Source organism: Odontesthes bonariensis, chromosome 22 (genome assembly GCF_027942865.1).
Source record: "Odontesthes bonariensis isolate fOdoBon6 chromosome 22, fOdoBon6.hap1, whole genome shotgun sequence".
Lineage (NCBI taxonomy): Eukaryota > Metazoa > Chordata > Actinopteri > Atheriniformes > Atherinopsidae > Odontesthes > Odontesthes bonariensis.
In genome coordinates this window covers 31,167,535-31,187,728 of record NC_134527.1, presented here as the reverse complement: position 1 = coordinate 31,187,728, position 20,194 = coordinate 31,167,535, and the positions used below count along the sequence as shown (strand labels likewise).

Here is a 20,194-nt window from a genome sequence, read left to right as displayed (position 1 = left end):
GGGTTCTAAAACATTGCAGACGACTCAGAGAAGAGGCTTAATGTTGAAAATACCGCAGTTCCCCTTTAAGCATTAAAGTGATGGTTCGGAGTAGATTCAACCTGGGGTCATTTCAACCGTGATATCCAGCCAAGTAGCCCACCCGAAGTTTTTCCGATATTGGCTGAACATCAGCTGAGTTACTGAGTTATCCCGAATAGCTTCGTACAAGCGCTAATGGAACCTGGTCCGTATCTCCAAAATTACCACACTAAAATCACATGCCATGACACCAAACTTCTACAGTAGTACAAATATGGTCTGTACTCACAAAACGATGCATTTGGAAGTTTGTACATAGTCCAGGAGTTTATTATTATCAACACAAGCCTGATAGCTTCTCTGCTGCTAAAGCTGCGTCGACGTCACTTCCTTGATCTGGGAGCTTCAAAGTAAGATGAGGGTTGATCTACTACTGTAGACAACAAAGCAAGGCTGCTCAATTTCTCCATTGATAAAATAAATTCACAACTCTACAACATAAAAATTCATAAAAATTCATGTAGAATATAGCATATACTTTGTTGTCTACAGTAGTAGATCAACCCTCATCTTACTTTGAAGCTCCCAGATCAAGGAAGTGACGTCGACGCAGCTTTAGCAAAAAGAGAGCATGTGCACAGAAAACGCAGTTTGTAAAGTATTACCCATGTGTGGAAAACTTTTATCCTGAGTGAGTATCCCACCATACAAAAACATTTTGTATACTGCTTTATTTATACAAAGAAGTCTTAATGGAAGCATCAGCAAACTCCCTTATTTGGAATTTTAGCACATTATTAAAACTAGGATTATTTTTTAAGTTTAATTTAACCAACAGCAACAGAAAACAACAATATCGGGAAAACTTTCAAAGCAATTTGAAGAACAAAATAATTGATCAAAAATACCGCTGAGGCCATGTTCTAACCTCAGTGAATGGACCTCAGTGAACACACAGTTTTCTTACTAAATCCTCACTCTTCATAAAAAGTACTTTTCCTATCACATTTCCTATTATTGTTGTTTTCTGCTTCTCACAACGTCCTACATGTAAGTTAATCGATGAGGTGGGAGACAATTCTCTTGTGAATTCACCCAGTCTACGCTACAGGCCACCAATTATTAGCATGACATTGGTCCAAAAAGCAACAAATTCCCTGTAACACACTGCCAAGCAGACTGATGCCGACATGGTCTCTGAATGAACAAATGAACAGATTCTCTGGTTTTTATTTTATCATCAAACTGATGTACATGAAATGTGTTATCAAATAGCTCTCATAACATAGTGAGAGATTATTTTGACACCTCTTGCCTTTTTAGAATTTGGGAGCCATATTTCTTTCTTTGCACAACATACAGCAGAAACATGTATCCGTTTTGAGTCCTGAGTGGAGCCCAGGAGCACACGGCTTGTACTGGGTATCACCGTTTACCACTGTGGAAGCTCAAACAATTATTGCTATATTGATCTATATTGATGGTGTGGACAGGTCTTAAGTCTTTTGCATTATAGAACCACATTGGATATGTTAACTAGAATATTTGGATATTAACCTGATTAAGACCTGTCTCCGTATAAAAAGTATGGGGTTAGGGAGCAACCCAAATTATGCATTTGGGGATATGAATGTCATTAAGGCTTTGTATGGTTGCAAACTACAGATGCATCGATTGTGAAATTGTGGGCTGATACGATGTTGAAAATAACGGTTTGTTAAATAACCGATACCAATTGTTTTGCCTTTTTTTCCCCTTCAATATCAGTAAAGCAATTAAATGAAAGTAAAGGAAAGTTGGTATGTCTTTGAATGAGCGCAATTCTTTAATACAACTGTATCAACCGATCTTTATTATAGCCTTTCACATGAGAAACACAGCAGCTTAAAAAGCCTGGCAGGCCATCACCTATTTCAAGACTTCAGAACTTTGTGTGACCGACAAAATATTGTTGTGAAAAATAAATTGCCTGCTGTGGAACAAGGCTACCATCTATCGGATGTTTGCTGAATGTGCAGCTGTAGGCTAATCCTTTCAGTTTCAGAGCAAAGTCAATGCAACATCCGATCAGCTCCTGCCACTGGCTTTTTTTTGTCATTTTTGCCAATAGGCCGATTGTAGTCAACTGAATATGGGCTGATATCGATGTTAGGCCAGTATACCATGTCTGTGCATCCCTAGTGCAAACACCATGGTGGCATTGGAGTATATAATGTGAAGGAAAGACATTAATTGGACTATACTCTGTAACATGTACAACAAGAAGAATATGAGTGGAATATTTACAGTTCATGTAAACACCATCAGAATAATGTCTAATTAAAATAAAGTCACAAGTAATGTTAGTGTGCACGGAGACCAAGCCATTGTGAGAATACACATTCTTCCTTTATTTTATTGTAAAACGCAATGAAGCCACGGAGAAAACTATGGATGCTGCAGTAGGTTAAAGAGTTCCAATTTTATGTTGAATCTTCCACTCTGAGGTCAGTTACACTAGCTCTTAACATCCCATGCAATAATTTCAGTGGGGATCTTTTTGTGATAAATTTACAGTGTGTACTCAATCGGTTTGCTTCATGACTCATTGATCATACAAAAAAGAGAAACAAAAGCTCAGTAATGTCAATCTTGAATCAGTATTGGCACCCTTAATGAGAATGGTTAGAACCAAAAACAAACAAATTCAGCCATCAGTCCATTTTTAAAAATAAATTAATAAAGTAATAAATAAAAAAGTGGATTAAAGAAGATTACCTTACATATACATATATATACATACATATATATGTATGTATACACGTTACCTTTTTATACCTGCTCCTAAAACTTTCAAGTTTGCAAAAATGCTCAAAGCGCCACACAAGATACACCTGAAATATTAAGAAAGCATACATAATGGAAAGGTTGGTCTAAAGGAGAGAATGAAGGGAAAACAAATATAACTGCAAATATTTGGAAAAAAAAATAAATAGCAATAATATTTTGTTACATATTCCAAATATAATGATGAATCTAGTGTTAGACGTGTGTAATATCTGATCCTTTCTCAGCTGGTTGTCAGCCTGTGAAAGTCTCTGCTTTTAGAATTCTGCCAGAAGCTTTATGCAAAGTAGCAAAGGGTAGGATAAATGATGGCACTGAAGTGGTGCGCCATCAACAGGAAAGGCTCCTCAGCTGTTGGAACGTGGTTACCACTGAATATATTTCACCACATCGAAAGAAGCGCACATGCATAAAACCTCCAGAGGTTGTATTCTCATGGACTTGGTTTCCATTCTGTGCATTTTGAATGATTAATAGCAAGTAAGTATTCCAGCAGAGAAGTGATGTAGATTAGCAAAGTCCTTCAAGTCAAAAGGACCAGAAAGACTGCTCCTGCCGCAGCACTGTAAGCAGCAGGAACAAATTACCGGAGTATCTAACGTTGAAAGAGTCCTGAAATAAGACTTAACAGTGGTAAAGCACTGCTGGACTGAATGCTATCAATAAGAGCAACCAGCAGACACTACTTCAGTCAAGTTTTCTTCCTTCCGTTGTCTCAGCTTTAGCCTTCATTCCCAGGACCTGATTATTTGATGGAAATGTGTCGTTCCCATTGCTGGCTCCTTACAGCTTCACAAAATCAGAAATAAATCAAAGAAAAAGCTAAACGTTTTTGGCATCTTCATGTTTAATGTGTGCCCACTCCTCACTTTGAGCGGACTCCCAGAGTGGTCTTGAGGTACTCGTAAACCACGTAGCTGATGCAGACAGATGGAATGACCTTCATGAAGTTGGGTGCCAGACCTCGATAGAGTCCCATTGCTCCCTCAGTCCTGATAATGTGTGTGAATAGGCCCGTCATGTTCATCTGAGGTCCTCTTTCCACAGTAGCTGACAAGAGGGAACAGAGGAAACATAAACTCATATATTGCCAGAGAAAATGAATGTGTCGGTTAGAGACTGTGCTCCACACACATCTGACTTTCACTGAAATTTCACAAGTAGCCGACTGCTGTTCAAGTGATGAAATATCAAAAGGAAACACAAAAGCAGTTAATAAAGTAATTTAAAGATTGGGGGGGCTCTCAAACTCATCAAACACACCACCACAGTCATCATCATTATTGTGGTTTGCTGAACAGCATCTCAAAAGAAAGCAGGACAGCCTTGGAAATAAACAAGTAAAATTCCTGTCTGAGGTCAGATCATGCTTATAAAATGGCTGAGACTTAGGTTAACATTTACAATGTTTCTTAAAAGCATAATCACTCTTATGAAGTCAAACTCTGTATCAACCGACCTTGTGCTTGCATTCGAGTCCTGACCAGAGCCAGGGGGTAGCTAGCTAGCTGTCCACATGTGCTGGAAGTAGTGCCACAAGCTAGGAGCACCAGCACTCCTGGATCAGCACTGTCTGTGGCAAAATGCTGCAGCCAGTAGTTCTTCAGAGTCTGGGAAGGGACAGAAGAGCCATGAGTCGCAATGAACAAAGAAAAGATTTAAGAAAATCATTTGCAATTCCTCAACAACATCCACCAACCTCATAGACAGCCAGATCAATACCAGCATATGGAATAATGCCGAGCATGTTAGGAATGTAGCCCTTGTAGAAAGCACCCACACCCTCCTTCTGGAAGATACGTTTAGCACAATCCAAGATCCCAGAGTACTGGCCTGTCCTCCTCAGGGCTAAACGTGTCTTCAGTACCTGAACAGACAGGAAATGATGTCAGACTCTCTGACTGAAGTATGCAACCTCCACCTCAAGTCCAAGAGGTGTGGAAAACTTTTAATGTCTGAACTCTCGTACAGTAATGCAAAAATGCCATGCATCATCTTTCTTATTCAAATGTTTGCTATAAACCCACTGTTCACATGCACATGCACTTAATGCATAACTTTAGGCATGCATGTATAGGACATTTCTGCCAGACAGGTCATTGAACTACAGTTTCGCATGACAGGTGCTCTTCTAAGATAAAGTTCAATGAATTGATAGTAAGTCGAAGTATTGATTCATTCTGTGCACTGGTCTCTCACCTCCATGGGGTAGATGCTGCTTTGAGCAATTGCTCCTGCCAGAGAGCCAGCCACAAATCTCTCTGTGATGCCCAATGTCTTGTGGTTAGCTCCAATAAATCGTTTAATCTGATACAAAGAACATCAATTTCTGTTTAGCAACAAATGGTAAATAGACTGTACTTGTATAGCGCTTTTCCGTATAGCTGAGCACTCAAAGAGTTTTAACACTACATGCCACATTCACCCATCCCCCCACCCACATACAGCACACCTTACTGCGAAGTACTACACAGTGCTTTCCTCTATCACTTCACACACATTCATGCACCGATGGACACATCATGGGGTTCAGTGTCTTGCCAAAGGATGTGACCCAGGGAAGCAGGGAGCTGAACCTCGACCTTCCAATTGGTAGGCGACTGCTCCTCCTCCAGCGCTACAGCCACCCCTAACAACCCAACACATGACTGATTTATAGGCTTAATAGAATCAGACCTGTGTTCATGAGTACCTGTTCGTATGCCATAAATTTGATAGCAGATTCAGGGGCAATTTTGATGACATTGATCCCATTTCCTCGCCACAGTGATGTCAAACCCCCCTCTCGGATCATGTGGGTAAAGCCACCGGCGATACGCATGCTGTTGCTTTTGGAGGCATGAACCTAGGAAAGCCAGAGCAAAGAAAAACAGTAGACATGTTTATGTTCATGTCCCTCATCATCCTGTCAAAAAAGAGCATCCTTCCATTGAAAGGCACCTGTTCAAAATCCACCTGAATTGTTGTTTTACCTGCATCAGTACTTTGAGTCTGTCCAGCGGTGCTGTACAGGTTCGAGAAGCTGCACCTGCTCCTCCTCCAGCCACTAAATGTCGCCACCACATGCCTGTTTTTTTCTCGTCTGCTGTAAATTCATCAGGTACCATCATACTCTCACCAACATCAAAGATCTGCAGAAGAAGCAGCCACTTTAAGCCTAATCACACAATGGCCCAATCCAAATATCCAACGTAAGGCTGAACAATACATCTTCACACTTTACATCACATCACTTCTGAGGTGCTACATTTTGTAAATTTATGAGGCTCTGAATAGTATAAAAAAAGGGTAATAATACACTTGATAGTTATAGCACATAAATCTAACAACATCAAGACGAAAAAACGAATTAAATGAAAATAAATGTTTAAAAAAGACAGTTACACTCAGCATATGGGTAATAGTTGCAGACGTAGGACTTCTAAGCATCTATTAATGACACCATTTATATTTATACATGGTCACTCTGACAACACTTTTTTCTTTTGTGAGAGAAAACAAAGCAGACTGCAGCCATGCACAGGCTTGTCAGGAGCACCTGCAGAAACATACAACAAACAAACAGCAACAACATCACCAGCAGCAAGTAAATGAAAGGAAAGTCACTGTAGTTACTGATTATTATTAAAGTCACATTACAACAGTGGAGTGAGCATGAATGCTCGTGCATGTTTGTGTGTGTGTGTCAATTATAGGCCAAAGGTTTCACATGAACTGTGTATAGTAATAGGGGAAGCGGGCCACAACTACACCCCACTGTAGATATCAGGAGCAGACGGGAAAGGCCCCCAGATATGGACAGCAATCAACCCCCATGAGGCAAGGACGAGAGATAAAAGGCAGCCCATCACAGGAAAGGCACACTCCAGCCCAGCGGACAGCAGAGGAAGGCCCCAGGTAGAGCCCCCACAGCCATGGAGCGAAGGAGCCAGAGAACCAGGAGCGACGGGCCAGGGCCGGGCATGAGCCGACCCCCGCGTGCCTAAGGACCACACCTCCAGCGGGCAGAGGTCTCCACACCTGAGGGAACCGGGCCACCCCAGACAGCCATCTCCACCGAGACAGCCCCTGCCCCAGCGTCCAAGGCAAAGTTGCCAGGGAACCCAGATGAGCCCGACAGCTAGAGTAGCAGAGATACAGCAAGAGCTAAAACCAGACAACCAGTCCCACCTCCTGGTCCCTCTGTCCCGGGCTCAGCCCAGGAAACGAGGGTGTGGGAAGACCTCCCCCTCGTCACTCTTGCGCCCTGATGGTGTGTGTGTGAGGATGTGTAAAATGCAGTGGAATACGCCCAGTACGCCCATCCCCGAAAGTGTGTGTGTGAGTGTGTCATATGTAGAAATGTCTAAGGTGCAATCAAAGTGGACGCTACCCCAGGTCCTCCTAGCCACCCTGCCCACCGCTGCAAGATAAAGTCTACATATGTGCAGACTCAAAAAGAACTGGAAAGATCCATGTGAGAGCTCTTATGAAGTTGCCAATTGTGTGCACAGCCAGGATTGTTGAAAGTGGAGCACTGTGAAGGCATTCCGTAAATTCCGGACGATAGGCCGCTACTTTTTTCCCAGGCTTTGAGCACCGCGGCTTATAATACGGTGCGGCTAATATATGTTTTTTTCTTTTTTTTTCATGCCACCAAAAACATTTTGCCTCATAACATTAGACCAATAGAATGAACGAATAGTTCACAGTGGGCCAATGAAATTGTACGATAAATCAAACACACTTACACTACTAAATGATTGTAAATTGGTCATTTGTACTCGCCCTAAACATGGAAAACAAACGAAGAAATGCATATGATGCAGCTTTTTTTTTTTTATATATATATTTTTTGGGGGATTTTTATGCCTTTAATGAGCAAAGGGCCGTCCGGTGCGGGACTCGAACCGGGGCCAGCTGCAGCGAGGACTGTAGCCTCTGTACATGGGGCGGCTGCTTAACCCACTACGCCACCGCCCGCCCCATGATGCAGCTTTTAAATGAAAGGCGATCAATCTTTTTCACAGAAAAAAAAGCATTGCTCGTTATGGACAGCATGAGGGCCCATATAACAGATTCAGTGAAAGCTGCCATCAAGAGTGCAAACTCAATTCCAGCTGAGATTCCTGGGGGCACAACGAAATATTTGCAGCCACTCGACATCAGCGTGAATCGTGCATTTAAAGTGGCACTGCGAGTCGAGTGGAAGGCTTGGATGACGAGCAGCGAGAAATCCTTTACAAAAACGGGCCGCATGCAAAGAGCAACTTTAGCTCAAGTCTGCCGGTGGATCCTGACTGCCTGGAGCCTGGTCAAAACCTCCACTATCACCAACGGGCTTCGAAAGGCTGGAGTGCTGCGTGATGAAGAGGGCCGCTCTCACTCAAGTGAGAGACGAAGTTCTGAGGCTGTTCAATTCAGACACTGAAGAAGATGACTGATGGTTTTAGTGCACAGGAGGAAGATGAAGAAGGCGATCAATGACTTTTCCTGGTAGGCTACTGTCTTTTTCTTTTAACCAGCCGTGTTACAGGCACTGTTTGAAAAAAAAGCATTTGCAGTATGTATTTGTTTATGTTACCAAACGCATTTAATTAAAAGTTAAAAACTCCTCACGTGTAACATCGTTCTGTGTAAATATCTCATATTACAATGTGGACACCCGCGGCTTATAAGCCGGTGCGGCCTATACAAGTACTAAATGGATTTTCTTTTTAAATTAGAGGGTGCGGCTTATATTCAGGTGGGCTCTATAGTTAGGAATTTACGGTGCTTATCCTCAGTTTAAGCCCATCATGATTTACAGCTGATGCTGTCCACATACTACAGGACAGCAACAGCGTACAGGGAAGAATATACACCAAAAGTATTCGCTCATCTGCCTTTACATGACATCCCACTCTTTATCCAGAGGGTTTAATATGACGTCGGCCCACCCTTTGCAGCTATAACAGCTTCAACTCTTCTGGGCAAGCTTTCCACAAGGTTTAGGAGTGTTTATGGGAGTTTTTGACCATTCTTCCAGAAGCACATTTGTGAGGTCAGACTCTGATGTTGGACAGAAGGCCTGGCTCACAGTCTCCGCTCTGATTCATCCCAAAGGTGTTCTGTCGGGTTGAGGTCAGGACTCTGTGCAGGCCAGTCAGGTTCTTCCACACCAAACTGGCTCCTCCATGTCTTTATGGACCTTGCTGTGTGCACTGGTGCGCAGTCATGTTAGAACAGGAAGGGGCCGTCCCCAAACTGTTTCCACAGAGCTGGGAGCATGAAAGTGTCCAAAATCTCTTGGTATGCTGAAGCATTCAGAGTTCCTTTCACTGGAACTAAGGGGCCAAGCCCAGCTCCTGAACAACAGCCCCACACCATAACCCCCCCTCCACCAAACTTTACACTCGGCACAATGCAGTCAGACCAGCACCGTTCCCCTGGCAACCGGCAAACCCAGACTCCTCTGTCAGGTTGGCAGATGGAGAAGCGTGATTGGTCCCTCCAGAGAAGGCGTCTCCACAGCTCTAGAGTCCAGTGGCGGCGTGCTTTACACCGCTGCATCCAACGCATCGCATTGCACTTGGTGATGTATGGCTTGGATGCAGTTGCCATGGAAACCCATTCCATGAAGCTCTCTACGCACTGTTCCTGAGCTAATCTGAAGGCCACATGAAGGTTGGAGGTCTGTAGCGACTGACTCTGCAGAAAGTTGGAGACCTCTGAGCACTATGAGCCTCAGCATCCTCTGACCCGCTCTGTCATTTTACGGCTGAGCTGCCCAGTCGCTTCCACTTTGTTATAACACCACTGACAGCTGACTGTGGAATATTTAGCAGAGAGGAAACTTCACCACTGGACTTGTTGCACAGGTGGCATCCTATCATGGTACCATGCTGGAACTCACTGAGCTCCTGAGAGAGAAACATTCTTTCACAGATGTTTGTAGAAGCAGTCTGCATGCTGAGGTGCCTGGATTTATACACCTGTGGCCATGGAAGTTACTGCAACACCTGAATTTTAGTGTATATTGAACCAGGTCTAACTGTGTTTAATTGAGAAGATGATGTATGCCTATGTGTTTGTAGCTGAGTTATTGCTCAACAGAGAGGACGAGTGCATACCGTTGAGTGCTTCCAGTAGAGGATGATTTCAGGAATGTTGCCAGCAGGATGCAGGAGGTGGTAATCTCGCCACTCATTCCAATCAATAGTCATTGTTCCATTTTTATCCATACTGCAAATGCAAAAAGAGTACAGTGGGGACAAGGTGTTAGAACACTGTTTTACATGGAAGAGCACAATAAAACCCAGAACACACCAGCACCGAACGAGGCACGTCAAAACAAATGCTTCTAATATTTCCCAATAGAAACCCCGGCAGAGGCTGGCGGCTTAACAGCTTTTCAAGACACTGTCCTATTTCCAAGCATTGGCGCTCTTAAACAAGCACATTTTTCAATTGTACTTGCTCCAAGCAAATACATTCTGGCTTCTGTCTCATCAAAACTCTTCTTTTATGTTTTTTTTTTTTTTTTTTTTTAAATGATTTATTCTTTTGTTTTACTAGTTCATTTAAAAGGTACAGTGCATATTATTAAGCATAATTGTAAATAAACCAGAGTCAGCCAAGAGGCAATTTTCATTTGTAGCCCCTGGACCGATGTTACAAAGCCAACCTAAATACAGAATATAAAAATAATGTATTAACAGATTTAAATGTTTTTTCTTCCATCATATTATAGTAGCACTGTCACGTATCAAAAAATACACGATAAATGTATTTGTAAAACGGATAAGGAGAGATTTAATATTATGGTCTAGAAAAAATGGAGCTATACAACCCAAAAATCCTGTCATTAAATCCCGTCGAAAAAGTTTTTTTATTGTAAACATTTCATTATATATCACAAATGTTTTTTGGAATACAAAAGTAATTATCTGTATTATGCTTAAAGTTAAATTCAATTTTAAATACCATAAATTGTACTGATAGGCTACTGCATTGTACTGACAGCCTCCTGCTGCACCTTGTCCCCAATCACGCTCACTCCCTATTTAAGTTCTCAGTCCTTTGTGTTCAGTGTGAGATTCTTACCCATGATGCCTGCCTGCCTGCCTGCCTGCCTGCCTGCCTGCCTGCCTGCCTGCCTGCCTGCCTGCCTGCCTGCCTGCCTTGTTTCCCCATGTTCCATGTTCCACTTTTTTGCAAGTTAAGTATTGATTTATTTATCCATGCCATGTTTAGTTCCTTTTTTTTTGTCACAGTTAGGTTTTTTAATCCGGCTTAGCTGCGCCTTTTGTTGTTACTTTGTTTTTTGAAAATAAACCCAGTTTTTGCTTTGAAGTCCACATCCGTGTCCTACATTCCCTTCACCCCCAATCCCTCAACCTGACAGAAGAATCTCACCAGCCATGGACGCGGCGGACTCAGACCTTTTCTGGGACCTGATGGACGATTTATGGACCACCACCTCGTGGCAGAGGCTGGAAGCAACGAATAAACTGCTGGATTTCCTCTCAGTGGAGCGGACTCTCCACAACTGGACTAAGAATCTGCCCGATTTCCAGCAGGTGGCGAGGAGTGTGCAGCGTGCCTTACTGTTGGAACTTTTCGGTTCGGAACCAGAGAAGGTAGGCACGCTGTGCACATCCTCCCTCACCTCTTTTACACCTCAGCCCGCAGATTCTCAGTCCGGAGACCCAGCCGTCCCAGAGCTGGCCCCAGCCGTCCCAGAGCTGGCCCCAGCCGTCCCAGAGCTGGCCCCAGCCGTCCAAGAGCTGGCCCCAGCCGTCCCAGAGCTGGCCCCAGCCGTCCCAGAGCTGGCCCCAGCCGTCCCAGAGCTGGCCCCAGCCGTCCAAGAGCTGGCCCCAGCCGTCCAAGAGCTGGCCCCAGCCGTCCAAGAGCTGGCCCCAGCGCCCGACCAAGAGGCCACAGGGCCTGACAAAGCCGCAGAGCCCATGGGGCCCCAGCCCATGGACTCACCTTTTCAAACCCCTCCCTCCCACCCCCAGACATTGGGGATGTCTGGGATCCATCCCTTAAAGGGGGGGCTCCCCCCTCGCCGGATGTCCAGCCGCCTGCTGGACGGTCTCCGGCTCCGCCTGCTGCCACGTCGTCTGGGTGCCAACCAGACCATCGTCTCCTGCCGCCACGCCGACGGAAGTCTGGGCATCCGCCAGACCACCGCCTCCTGCTGCCCGAAGCCGGTACTTCAGCTGCATGCCTGTTCGGCCACGCCGCCGGGTTTCTGGTCCCCCGTCTGACCGGCTTCGAGCCCCTCACTCCTCTAAAGCCTCCCACCCTTAGACTTTTTAGGGGCGTCTGGGATCCACCCCTTGAGGAGGGGGCTCTGTCACGCCCATGGACTCTTGTTTTTAGTTTCATGTTTTAGGTCACGTTTTTGAGTTTAAATCCGTGTTTAGTTTCCGGTTCATGTCTTAGTTTTCCCTGCACCCTGTTAATTAGTTCACTCACTGCACCTGTTTATTCCCCTCCAGCTGCACCTTGTCCCCAATCACGCTCACTCCCTATTTAAGTTCTCAGTCCTTTGTGTTCAGTGTGAGATTCTTACCCATGATACCTGCCTTCCTTGTTCCACGTTTTTGCAAGTTAAGTATTGATTTATTTATCCATGTTTAGTTCCCTTTTTTTTTTTTTTTTTTGGTCACAGTTAGGTTTTTTGAATCCGGCTGAGCCGCGCCTTTTGTTGTTACTTTGTTTTCTTGAAAATAAACCCAGTTTTTGCTTTGACATCCGTGTCCTACATTCCCTTCACCCCCAATCCCTCAACCTGACACTACTTGCATTGTCCATTCACTGGTAAGGTATAAAATGTAGGAATATTGTAACAGGTTTAGCCTCTATCAAGTCAGGAAAAAAAAGTATATATGATAGCTAACCTACAGTCCCTGACAAAAGTCTTGTCACTTATCCATTTTGTAGAAACAACAGCTTATAACCTGACTTTTAATTAATCCATTGGTTTTACAAATGGCTCATGAAAGCTAAAACCCTCCCAAATAATGTTTAATATACTAAAATAAATTTACTTCACTGAAGAAAGATTGATCATTTAATGAACACAGGTCAGATTTTGACAAGACAAAAGTTGTCGCCTACAGATAGTAATGTGAAAATTTAACAAATAATTTACTTCAAATACAAAAATATGTTGCATAACATCAGTGAATTAAGTAGTGGTGCTGTGAGATCCATATTCAATATCTTGTATGACTTCCATGAGCTTGAAGGACTGCGTCCATGCGGTTCGACAAGGATTCATACAATTTATTGATGAAGTCATCAGGAATAGCAAAGAATGCAGTCTTCCATGCTTCTTCTTTCATTCTACCTCAGACATGCTCAATAATATTCATGTCTGGTGACTGGGCTGGCCAGTCTTGGAGCACCTTGATCTTCTTCGCCTTGAGGAACTTTGATGTAGAGATGGAAGTATGCGATGGAGCACCATCCTGCTGCAAAATTTGACCCCTTTTATGGTTGGGAATGTAAGAGGTAGCTAGTACTTCTTGATATTTTAGGCTATTGATGTTGCCTTCCACCCTGCAAATCTCTCGCACACCCCCATACTGGATGTAACCCCAGACCATGATTTTTCCGCCACCAAACTTAACTGTTTTCTGGGTGAATCTTGGATCCATGCGGGCACCAGTAGGTCTCCTGCAATATTTGCGGCGGCTGTGATGTAATTCAACCGAAGATTCATCTGAGAAATCCACCTTCTGCCACTTTTCCAGCGTCCATCCTTTTAGCAGGCTGTGGGCCTTGGCAAAGGCCACACGTTTTTTTAATTGCCTTTTGTTTAGTGCTGGTTTCTGGACACTGACTCGACCATGGAGGCCATTTCGAGACAGAATTCTACAAACTGTTCTGGTTGACACAGGGACTTGAGGTGACCAGGCCTGGTGGAGCTCTGCTGCAGTGGAAAAGGGGCTGGCCTTGGATTTTCGAACCAACAGACGGTCCTCCCGAGCAGTTGTCTTGCGGGGTCTGCCGGACCTGGACTTGTCAAAAACATCTCCAGTCTTTTCAAATCTTTTTCTTATTCTTTGTACTTGACGCTGAGACACATTGAAGGTGTCAGCCACCTCAGCAGTGGATCTGGTCTTCAGCCTCTTGATAATCAACGCTTTGGTCTCAGGGTGAATCTTAGGCATGTTGTCAGAGGTCAAGTTGCAGTTGATGTGAAGGTCTGGTGTGCTGGGGTTCTTTTTATACACACCCACTAATTGATTGATCAATTATTGATCACAGGTGTGGCTGTAATCTAGGATTGGGGACAACATATGACAAGGTGACAAGACTTTTGTCTTTGCAAAAACTGACTCAGTGGGCTTTACCAAGCTGTAAATGTTAGAATGCTTTTCAGCAGTTTCATTTGGCTCCAAAACATTATTTCAAAAGCTGTTGGGATTGAAATTAGCCATTTTTTGTAAAAAAATTGATTAGACATATATTTGAGGGGCACTTAAGGTCAACTTGTACCTAAGCGACAAGACTTTTGTCAGGGACTGTACTACGTAAGTCGTTGTACTGCTTTTAAGTTCTAATATCACTGATCACAACATATTTTTTTTTTAACTAATTAATGAAAAAAAAAATCAACTACAAAGTGGAACCTCACAATAGCATCGACTTGTGTTTTCAGATGTGATCTGCATTGCGACACTTTCCGTTTGCGCTTGTGGTGTCACTTGATTCGAGTCATATGATATACCACAGCAGTGCACTGCTGGTGTGTTCGGATCCATTGGTAACAAATGTTTTCAAAGCTTCCTACTGCTTAAGGTGAACTCTGTAGCAGAATGCTTGTTTGAGTTATTTGTGCTAGGACAGAGACCAAATCATAACTTTTGGCATAGGGATATTTTATAGCCTTTTTAAAATTCAAAGTAGCAAAAAAAAAACAACCTTGTAGATACGAAGGGAGAGAAAATGGGGCCAAGCGATTGTGAGGTCTGACTTTTTCTGGATGAATGATTTTGTGATGCAAATGTATATTGTTTTGAGAAGCAAGACGCTTTATTTTTTAAACCCCAGCCAACTAGCCGGACTACCTTCATCAACGCCAAAACGAGGCTGCGGCTTATAAGCCTATACAAGTAATAAATGGATTTTCTTTTTAAATTAGAGGGTGCAGCTTATATTCAGGTGAGCTCTATAGTCCAGAATTTACAGTAGATGGTTGAAGCGTGTTAGAGAAATTTTCAGAGATTGCCATGAACGGATCATTGTATCATTGTTCGAGCTTGTCAGCAGGTAACTGAGGTTTAACTCAGTGAAAAACATGCTGAGTAGAGCGGTTTTTGGAGGCGTTTCTGCAGCCATGTCTCAGTGAACAAAAGAACTGATATCCCTGCTACTTCCTCATCAGGGCTCTAAACTCGTCCAATTTTTGCATCAATGATCTCCCACTTCCCACAATGATCAAGGGAAGAAACGGTTTAAAGTTCCTCCTCTTTTTTTGTCCATTTTAATCCTGCTCTGCATCCTTGATGTCTGCTTTTCAACTGTTCTGGATTTGGGGACTTATTCCAGGCATTACATGGACTTTGGAAAGTTCAATCACATGTTCGCACATGCAAACAACTTCCCCATTGTCATGGTTATGCATCATAACAGAGTGAATAAGTACCAGAGTTAGCAGTAGAAATCATTCCACCCGCACAGCAGACAAACCGGCGTATAGTTTTTTTTTTTTTAAATATCTACATTTTCTGTAAACAAGCTAATTGGAAAAGCTCAAAAAGATATAAAGACAGATGTAAAAATAATAACAAAATATATTGTTGCTCAGAATATTACTAGATATGAGAGGCTTCTTACTAAATACAAGTCACTAATCCCCCTTTTTAAAAAGAACGGAAACATATGTGATAGAAGATCCTTTAGTTCCTCAGTCAAACCTGGCACATATGGAATTACAATATGCTCATTTGAACTTCTATAACAGTGTTGTTTGGTGTGTCTAAGAAACTTAGAAGGATCTTCTCCAAACGGTGCAGTTTCAAACCCAAGAACCCAAAGGACACAACACCTAAAGAAAAAGTGAGTGATGTGGTGTATGCAGTGCAGTGAGGAGAGTGCAGACCTCTCTGTAGGAGAGACCAAACAACAGCTCCACCAGCGCATGGCACAACATGGAGAGCCACCTCTTCAGGTCCAGACTCAGCAGTGCACCTTCATCTCAAGGAAAAGGGACTCTGAGGACAGCAATGTCCACATTCTGGACAGAGAAGACAGACGGTTTGAGAGAGGAATCAATGAAGCCACTATAACCAATCGGCTCCATGCAGCAGCATCTCCATCGGACCCGTGTGCGTAGAGACAAATCAAGAAACAACCACAATAGTTCCCTAAAGACATCTGCCAAAGGGGTTTTTGGGTCTGATCTGGCAAACAAACTCATGTGACTCACCAGTGTCTAAACAGACATGATGTCATCAGACGTAAACTATCAGCGACCTCAGAGAGGCTCAAACATGTTCTGAGAATGAATGATCAAAAGTCCTCAGATGTAATATTATCTTTTTATTCAACCAAATGTTGCTGAAGAAATAAATCCCTTAGATTGGTCCACTCAGTTTATGCTGAAATGTGAAGGGTTGCCTGAAAGTAAACTGTTTGTCATCCCATCCCAGCTCTGTTACAGAACTACAGAGAGCAACAGAACAGTAATGTGATGAAGGATCTATTTGAAATGACAGTTACATTTTTCACCTTGAATTAAAGGGCTGTGTAATCATAAAATATATGACAAGTTCTGCCTGCTGTGGGACCATAAATCACAAGCTACATGAAGGTTTGGTTCCCCAAGGCTACAAAGAGAACCTGATAGCTAGCCTGTAGCTCACAGGAGCAGCAGTAACAGGGAGGAATCATTGCGCATTCATTAACTATTAATTAATTAATATTTTATTTTACAATTATATTTATAGCTTTTATACCAAACCCGAAACCCCAAAATAATATAAAACAAACAAAAAAACATCATGACTGTTTTTCTAAATAAAACAGAAGTTGCATTTCATACTCCAGTGTTAGAATGTAATATCAGTTATCATTTATTTGTGTCTTCCCTGGCGTCTGGCCTGTGCTCTCATACGGCGTCAGCTCAGAGAGAATTTAGCTAATGTTTTGTGCCCTGCTCCAGTGTCGCCATACAGCACCTCAGTCCATGTACGACTTATGTAATGATGTGATTATTGATCAGAAGGTTTTGCATTTTCCCTAAAACATGAGCTATATTCAGTTTTGATAATTACACTGTACAGCCAGACCAGTGCCTTCATTTTTGGTTTAGAGCTGAAGTTCTTGAAGGAGAGAATGAGTTTGATTTTTTTCCTGGAGGTTTGTTTCCGTTTAGAATAAGTATGTTGGTCAGCTAGAAGTGTAGCCTAAAGCGCCACCTTATGATGACACTATACATCCTAATGCATTTGCTTCAGTCATGTAAATGTGTCTCATTCACAATTCTTTTTTCAGGCTTTTCAAAAGAACACTTTAGATATGCTTTGCTAGGGAATGGAAACCTGGCTAATGATGGTAAAGTCTTAAACATATACATAAATCTGTCTAATGATCACAGAATCACTCTCACCTTTTTAAAATTTTCTCCGCCTGTTCCTCAGAGATGTTCACTCCAAGGTCACGTAGAGACTGCATGATTTCTATCCAGCCTGCAACGCAGAATGAGTCAGTTATTTATCAGTTAAACATTACGTATAGAATGTATGATGACTTTAGTGTTTCTAAGGCCTCTTGTCAAGTCAAGTCAGTTATTTTGCGGTACGTTTTCCAAATGCCACATTAGACACACGACTTCAGGAGTAACAAAGATTCCGTACCATCATTCTTTTTGTCCAAACTCTTGAAGACCAGCTGGAGCTTCTTCTCATGGTCTCTGAGATAATGAACAAACTCCTCAAAGTCTAACTGTCCGTCAAGATCTTTGTCTCCTGCTTTCACAACTTTCTGAAAGAAAAGAACAGACGGGACAGTGCTTTCAGGGACATGTTGAGGGTAACTGTATACATTTTATATATATATATATATATATATATATGACATCACTTTCACACATGGATTGGCCACCATAAAATCCAAAGCCTTAACCCCATTGAGAATCTCTGGCATGGTATCTGCTTTCCTTAGATTTCACAGTTAACTTTCAGTGGGGAATTAAGACAGTTTGTTTCTTTCTTTCTTTCTTTCTTTCTTTATTTGTTTCAAATCTGTATACAGAATAGAGTTTCGCAATTAGCTACAACACTACGATTTGAAAAGGGGTTTGAGGAAGATTTGCTTTTAATATTCCAACCCCTCACTCAACCGCTCACAACAAAACGAACATAAAAACACAATTCACTACAATAACTCTCAACACAAACACAGGACAAAGACAGAGACACAGACAGGCCCAGACAAAGTCCAACCCTACACCCCTCTCCCCACAGAATATATATGTGCATCTACACACACATATATACACATTACATACACAAAATCCGTATATTAAGGAAAAATAAAAAATAAATAAATAATAATAATAGTACATTTAAAAAAAATAGAGAACATGTCACATCATACTACATCAGTAGTGGTAGACAGTAAGACAAACAGGAAAAATAAAACGGATACATTTCATACAGCTGTGCTTTATGTGTCCACTTACCATGAGCTCGTGCTGGGAACGATGCACGCCTAACTTTTTCAGCCCGATGGCCAAGTCGTTGACACAGATGCCTCCATCCCCGTTGACATCCAGGACGTGGAACAGCACCTTCAGCCTGTGCTCCTGCTCCGGTCCTCCGCCTGCTTTACACGGATCCCCTGAGCGGTCTGAGTCCGTGGGACGGTCACCGTCCATGGGCTCCTGGTTCAGTGTTAAAGGGGATGCTGAAGAAAGGTTCTCTGCGTGTTCACACCCGCCGCCCGGATCAACCCCCGCGTGGGTATCTGCCGGCCGACACTGGCAGTGTGCATCCCCGAGCAAAGGGAGCATGAAGGACCCCTGAAGCTGCACCATAAGCCCCACAACACATGGACCGACCGACTACAAAGCAAAGTGGTTCAGAGACGTGTCCGAAAGTATTGAGGACCACCCTGATACCGCTCGGACTAAACTACCACGTCACATGCCCTCCATATCTGCCGGGTCCGAAAGCAAAAAAAGGGTCCAACAACCGGTTGCTTCCACAGCCAACTCTTCGCCTTCAGTACCTCAGTGGTGCTCAGCTGACCGAAAAAAAAACTACAAAACTACAGAAAATGCCTCTCCGCTGAGATAACTTGCTTTTTCAAGGTTGAAAAATGAGATGCCGGTTAAAGCACACACGGAGAAGAGACGAGATCCTGAACTAAAAAACCGTTCAATAAAAACCTTTACACCACTGACTGCGTCTACACGGGGACTTACGATGTATGTGACCTTCTTAATCCGAAACTCATTTTCGGTAAAGCGCTTATTTTGATGTTCAGGTGCCGCTAACTTGTCCCCATAGACATATATAAACCGGGTGCTCCAGTCTCGCTGTATAACGCGAGATTACATCCACAGCCTCGAGATATACACGCTCTGGCTGTTTTTTACACTACAATGCGGTGAGGCCAGCCAACACTGCTCCGCGGATACAATGTTGCTGCGCACTAACACGACGTATCATGGCACCGTGTGGCCAGAGCAGAGTGGTGAAAAAGAGAGTTCAAATATACCTATATTATGTCTATGGAGCTGCTGATAGTTCCAAACAGAGCCATATAGAAAAAGAGTTACGACACTTTTAGAACGAACCAACACACGGTCACGTGGGTCACGTAGCCCTCAGAGGAGTGATGAGATGCTCGATTCCTTTTACTGACTCCAGTCTTTCACTAAAGTGAGTCTGGTTTTCAGGTTTTCTGGTTGGAGTCACATGAATCACCCAGAGTGTGCGCCACGGAATGTACAAACAAGTTCCAAACCACTCCAGTCTCCGAATCAGTGTAAAAAAGGTCTCCAAGGAAAAACGTTTATTTTTCTTTCTTTCTCTCTAAATAAATGCAAATAACCTAAACAGCCAATAAATTAACATTATGTGCGAAACAGTGCAAAATTATAATAAAATGTAAGGAACTGCACAAATAGAACATTTAAATAACCTGTGGTTATGTGGTAAAGGCTTGTGTTGTTAACTGCCACATACCGCCTACATTCTCTGATGCAGACTCTGCTGGAGTGGTGCAGCCTGGTGAGTGGTGCAGAGTTGTGGATGGCGACTCAAACCTGGGACCTCTATCAATTCTGCAGATGTCCAGGATCCGTTCTACCAGAGTTGCTCTGGGTGTCAGAACTGAACTTATGCAATCATTTATGAAG

General features: G+C 43.0%; 1 protein-coding gene across 1 annotated transcript; it reads right to left on the bottom strand.

Annotated features, from left to right (window-relative positions):
* Nucleotides 1-973: 973 nt before the first annotated feature.
* Nucleotides 974-19,369, bottom strand: LOC142372326 (calcium-binding mitochondrial carrier protein SCaMC-2-B-like). The gene is made up of 10 exons (XM_075455187.1): nucleotides 18,512-19,369; nucleotides 17,685-17,811; nucleotides 17,438-17,516; nucleotides 9,939-10,050; nucleotides 5,820-5,978; nucleotides 5,540-5,692; nucleotides 5,047-5,154; nucleotides 4,547-4,714; nucleotides 4,307-4,457; nucleotides 974-3,897 (listed from the first exon to the last, which is right to left on the bottom strand). Exons 1-10 carry the CDS (start codon nucleotides 18,863-18,865, stop codon nucleotides 3,713-3,715), a joined length of 1,596 nt encoding a protein of 531 aa, XP_075311302.1. The 5' UTR covers nucleotides 18,866-19,369; the 3' UTR covers nucleotides 974-3,712.
* Nucleotides 19,370-20,194: the final 825 nt, after the last annotated feature.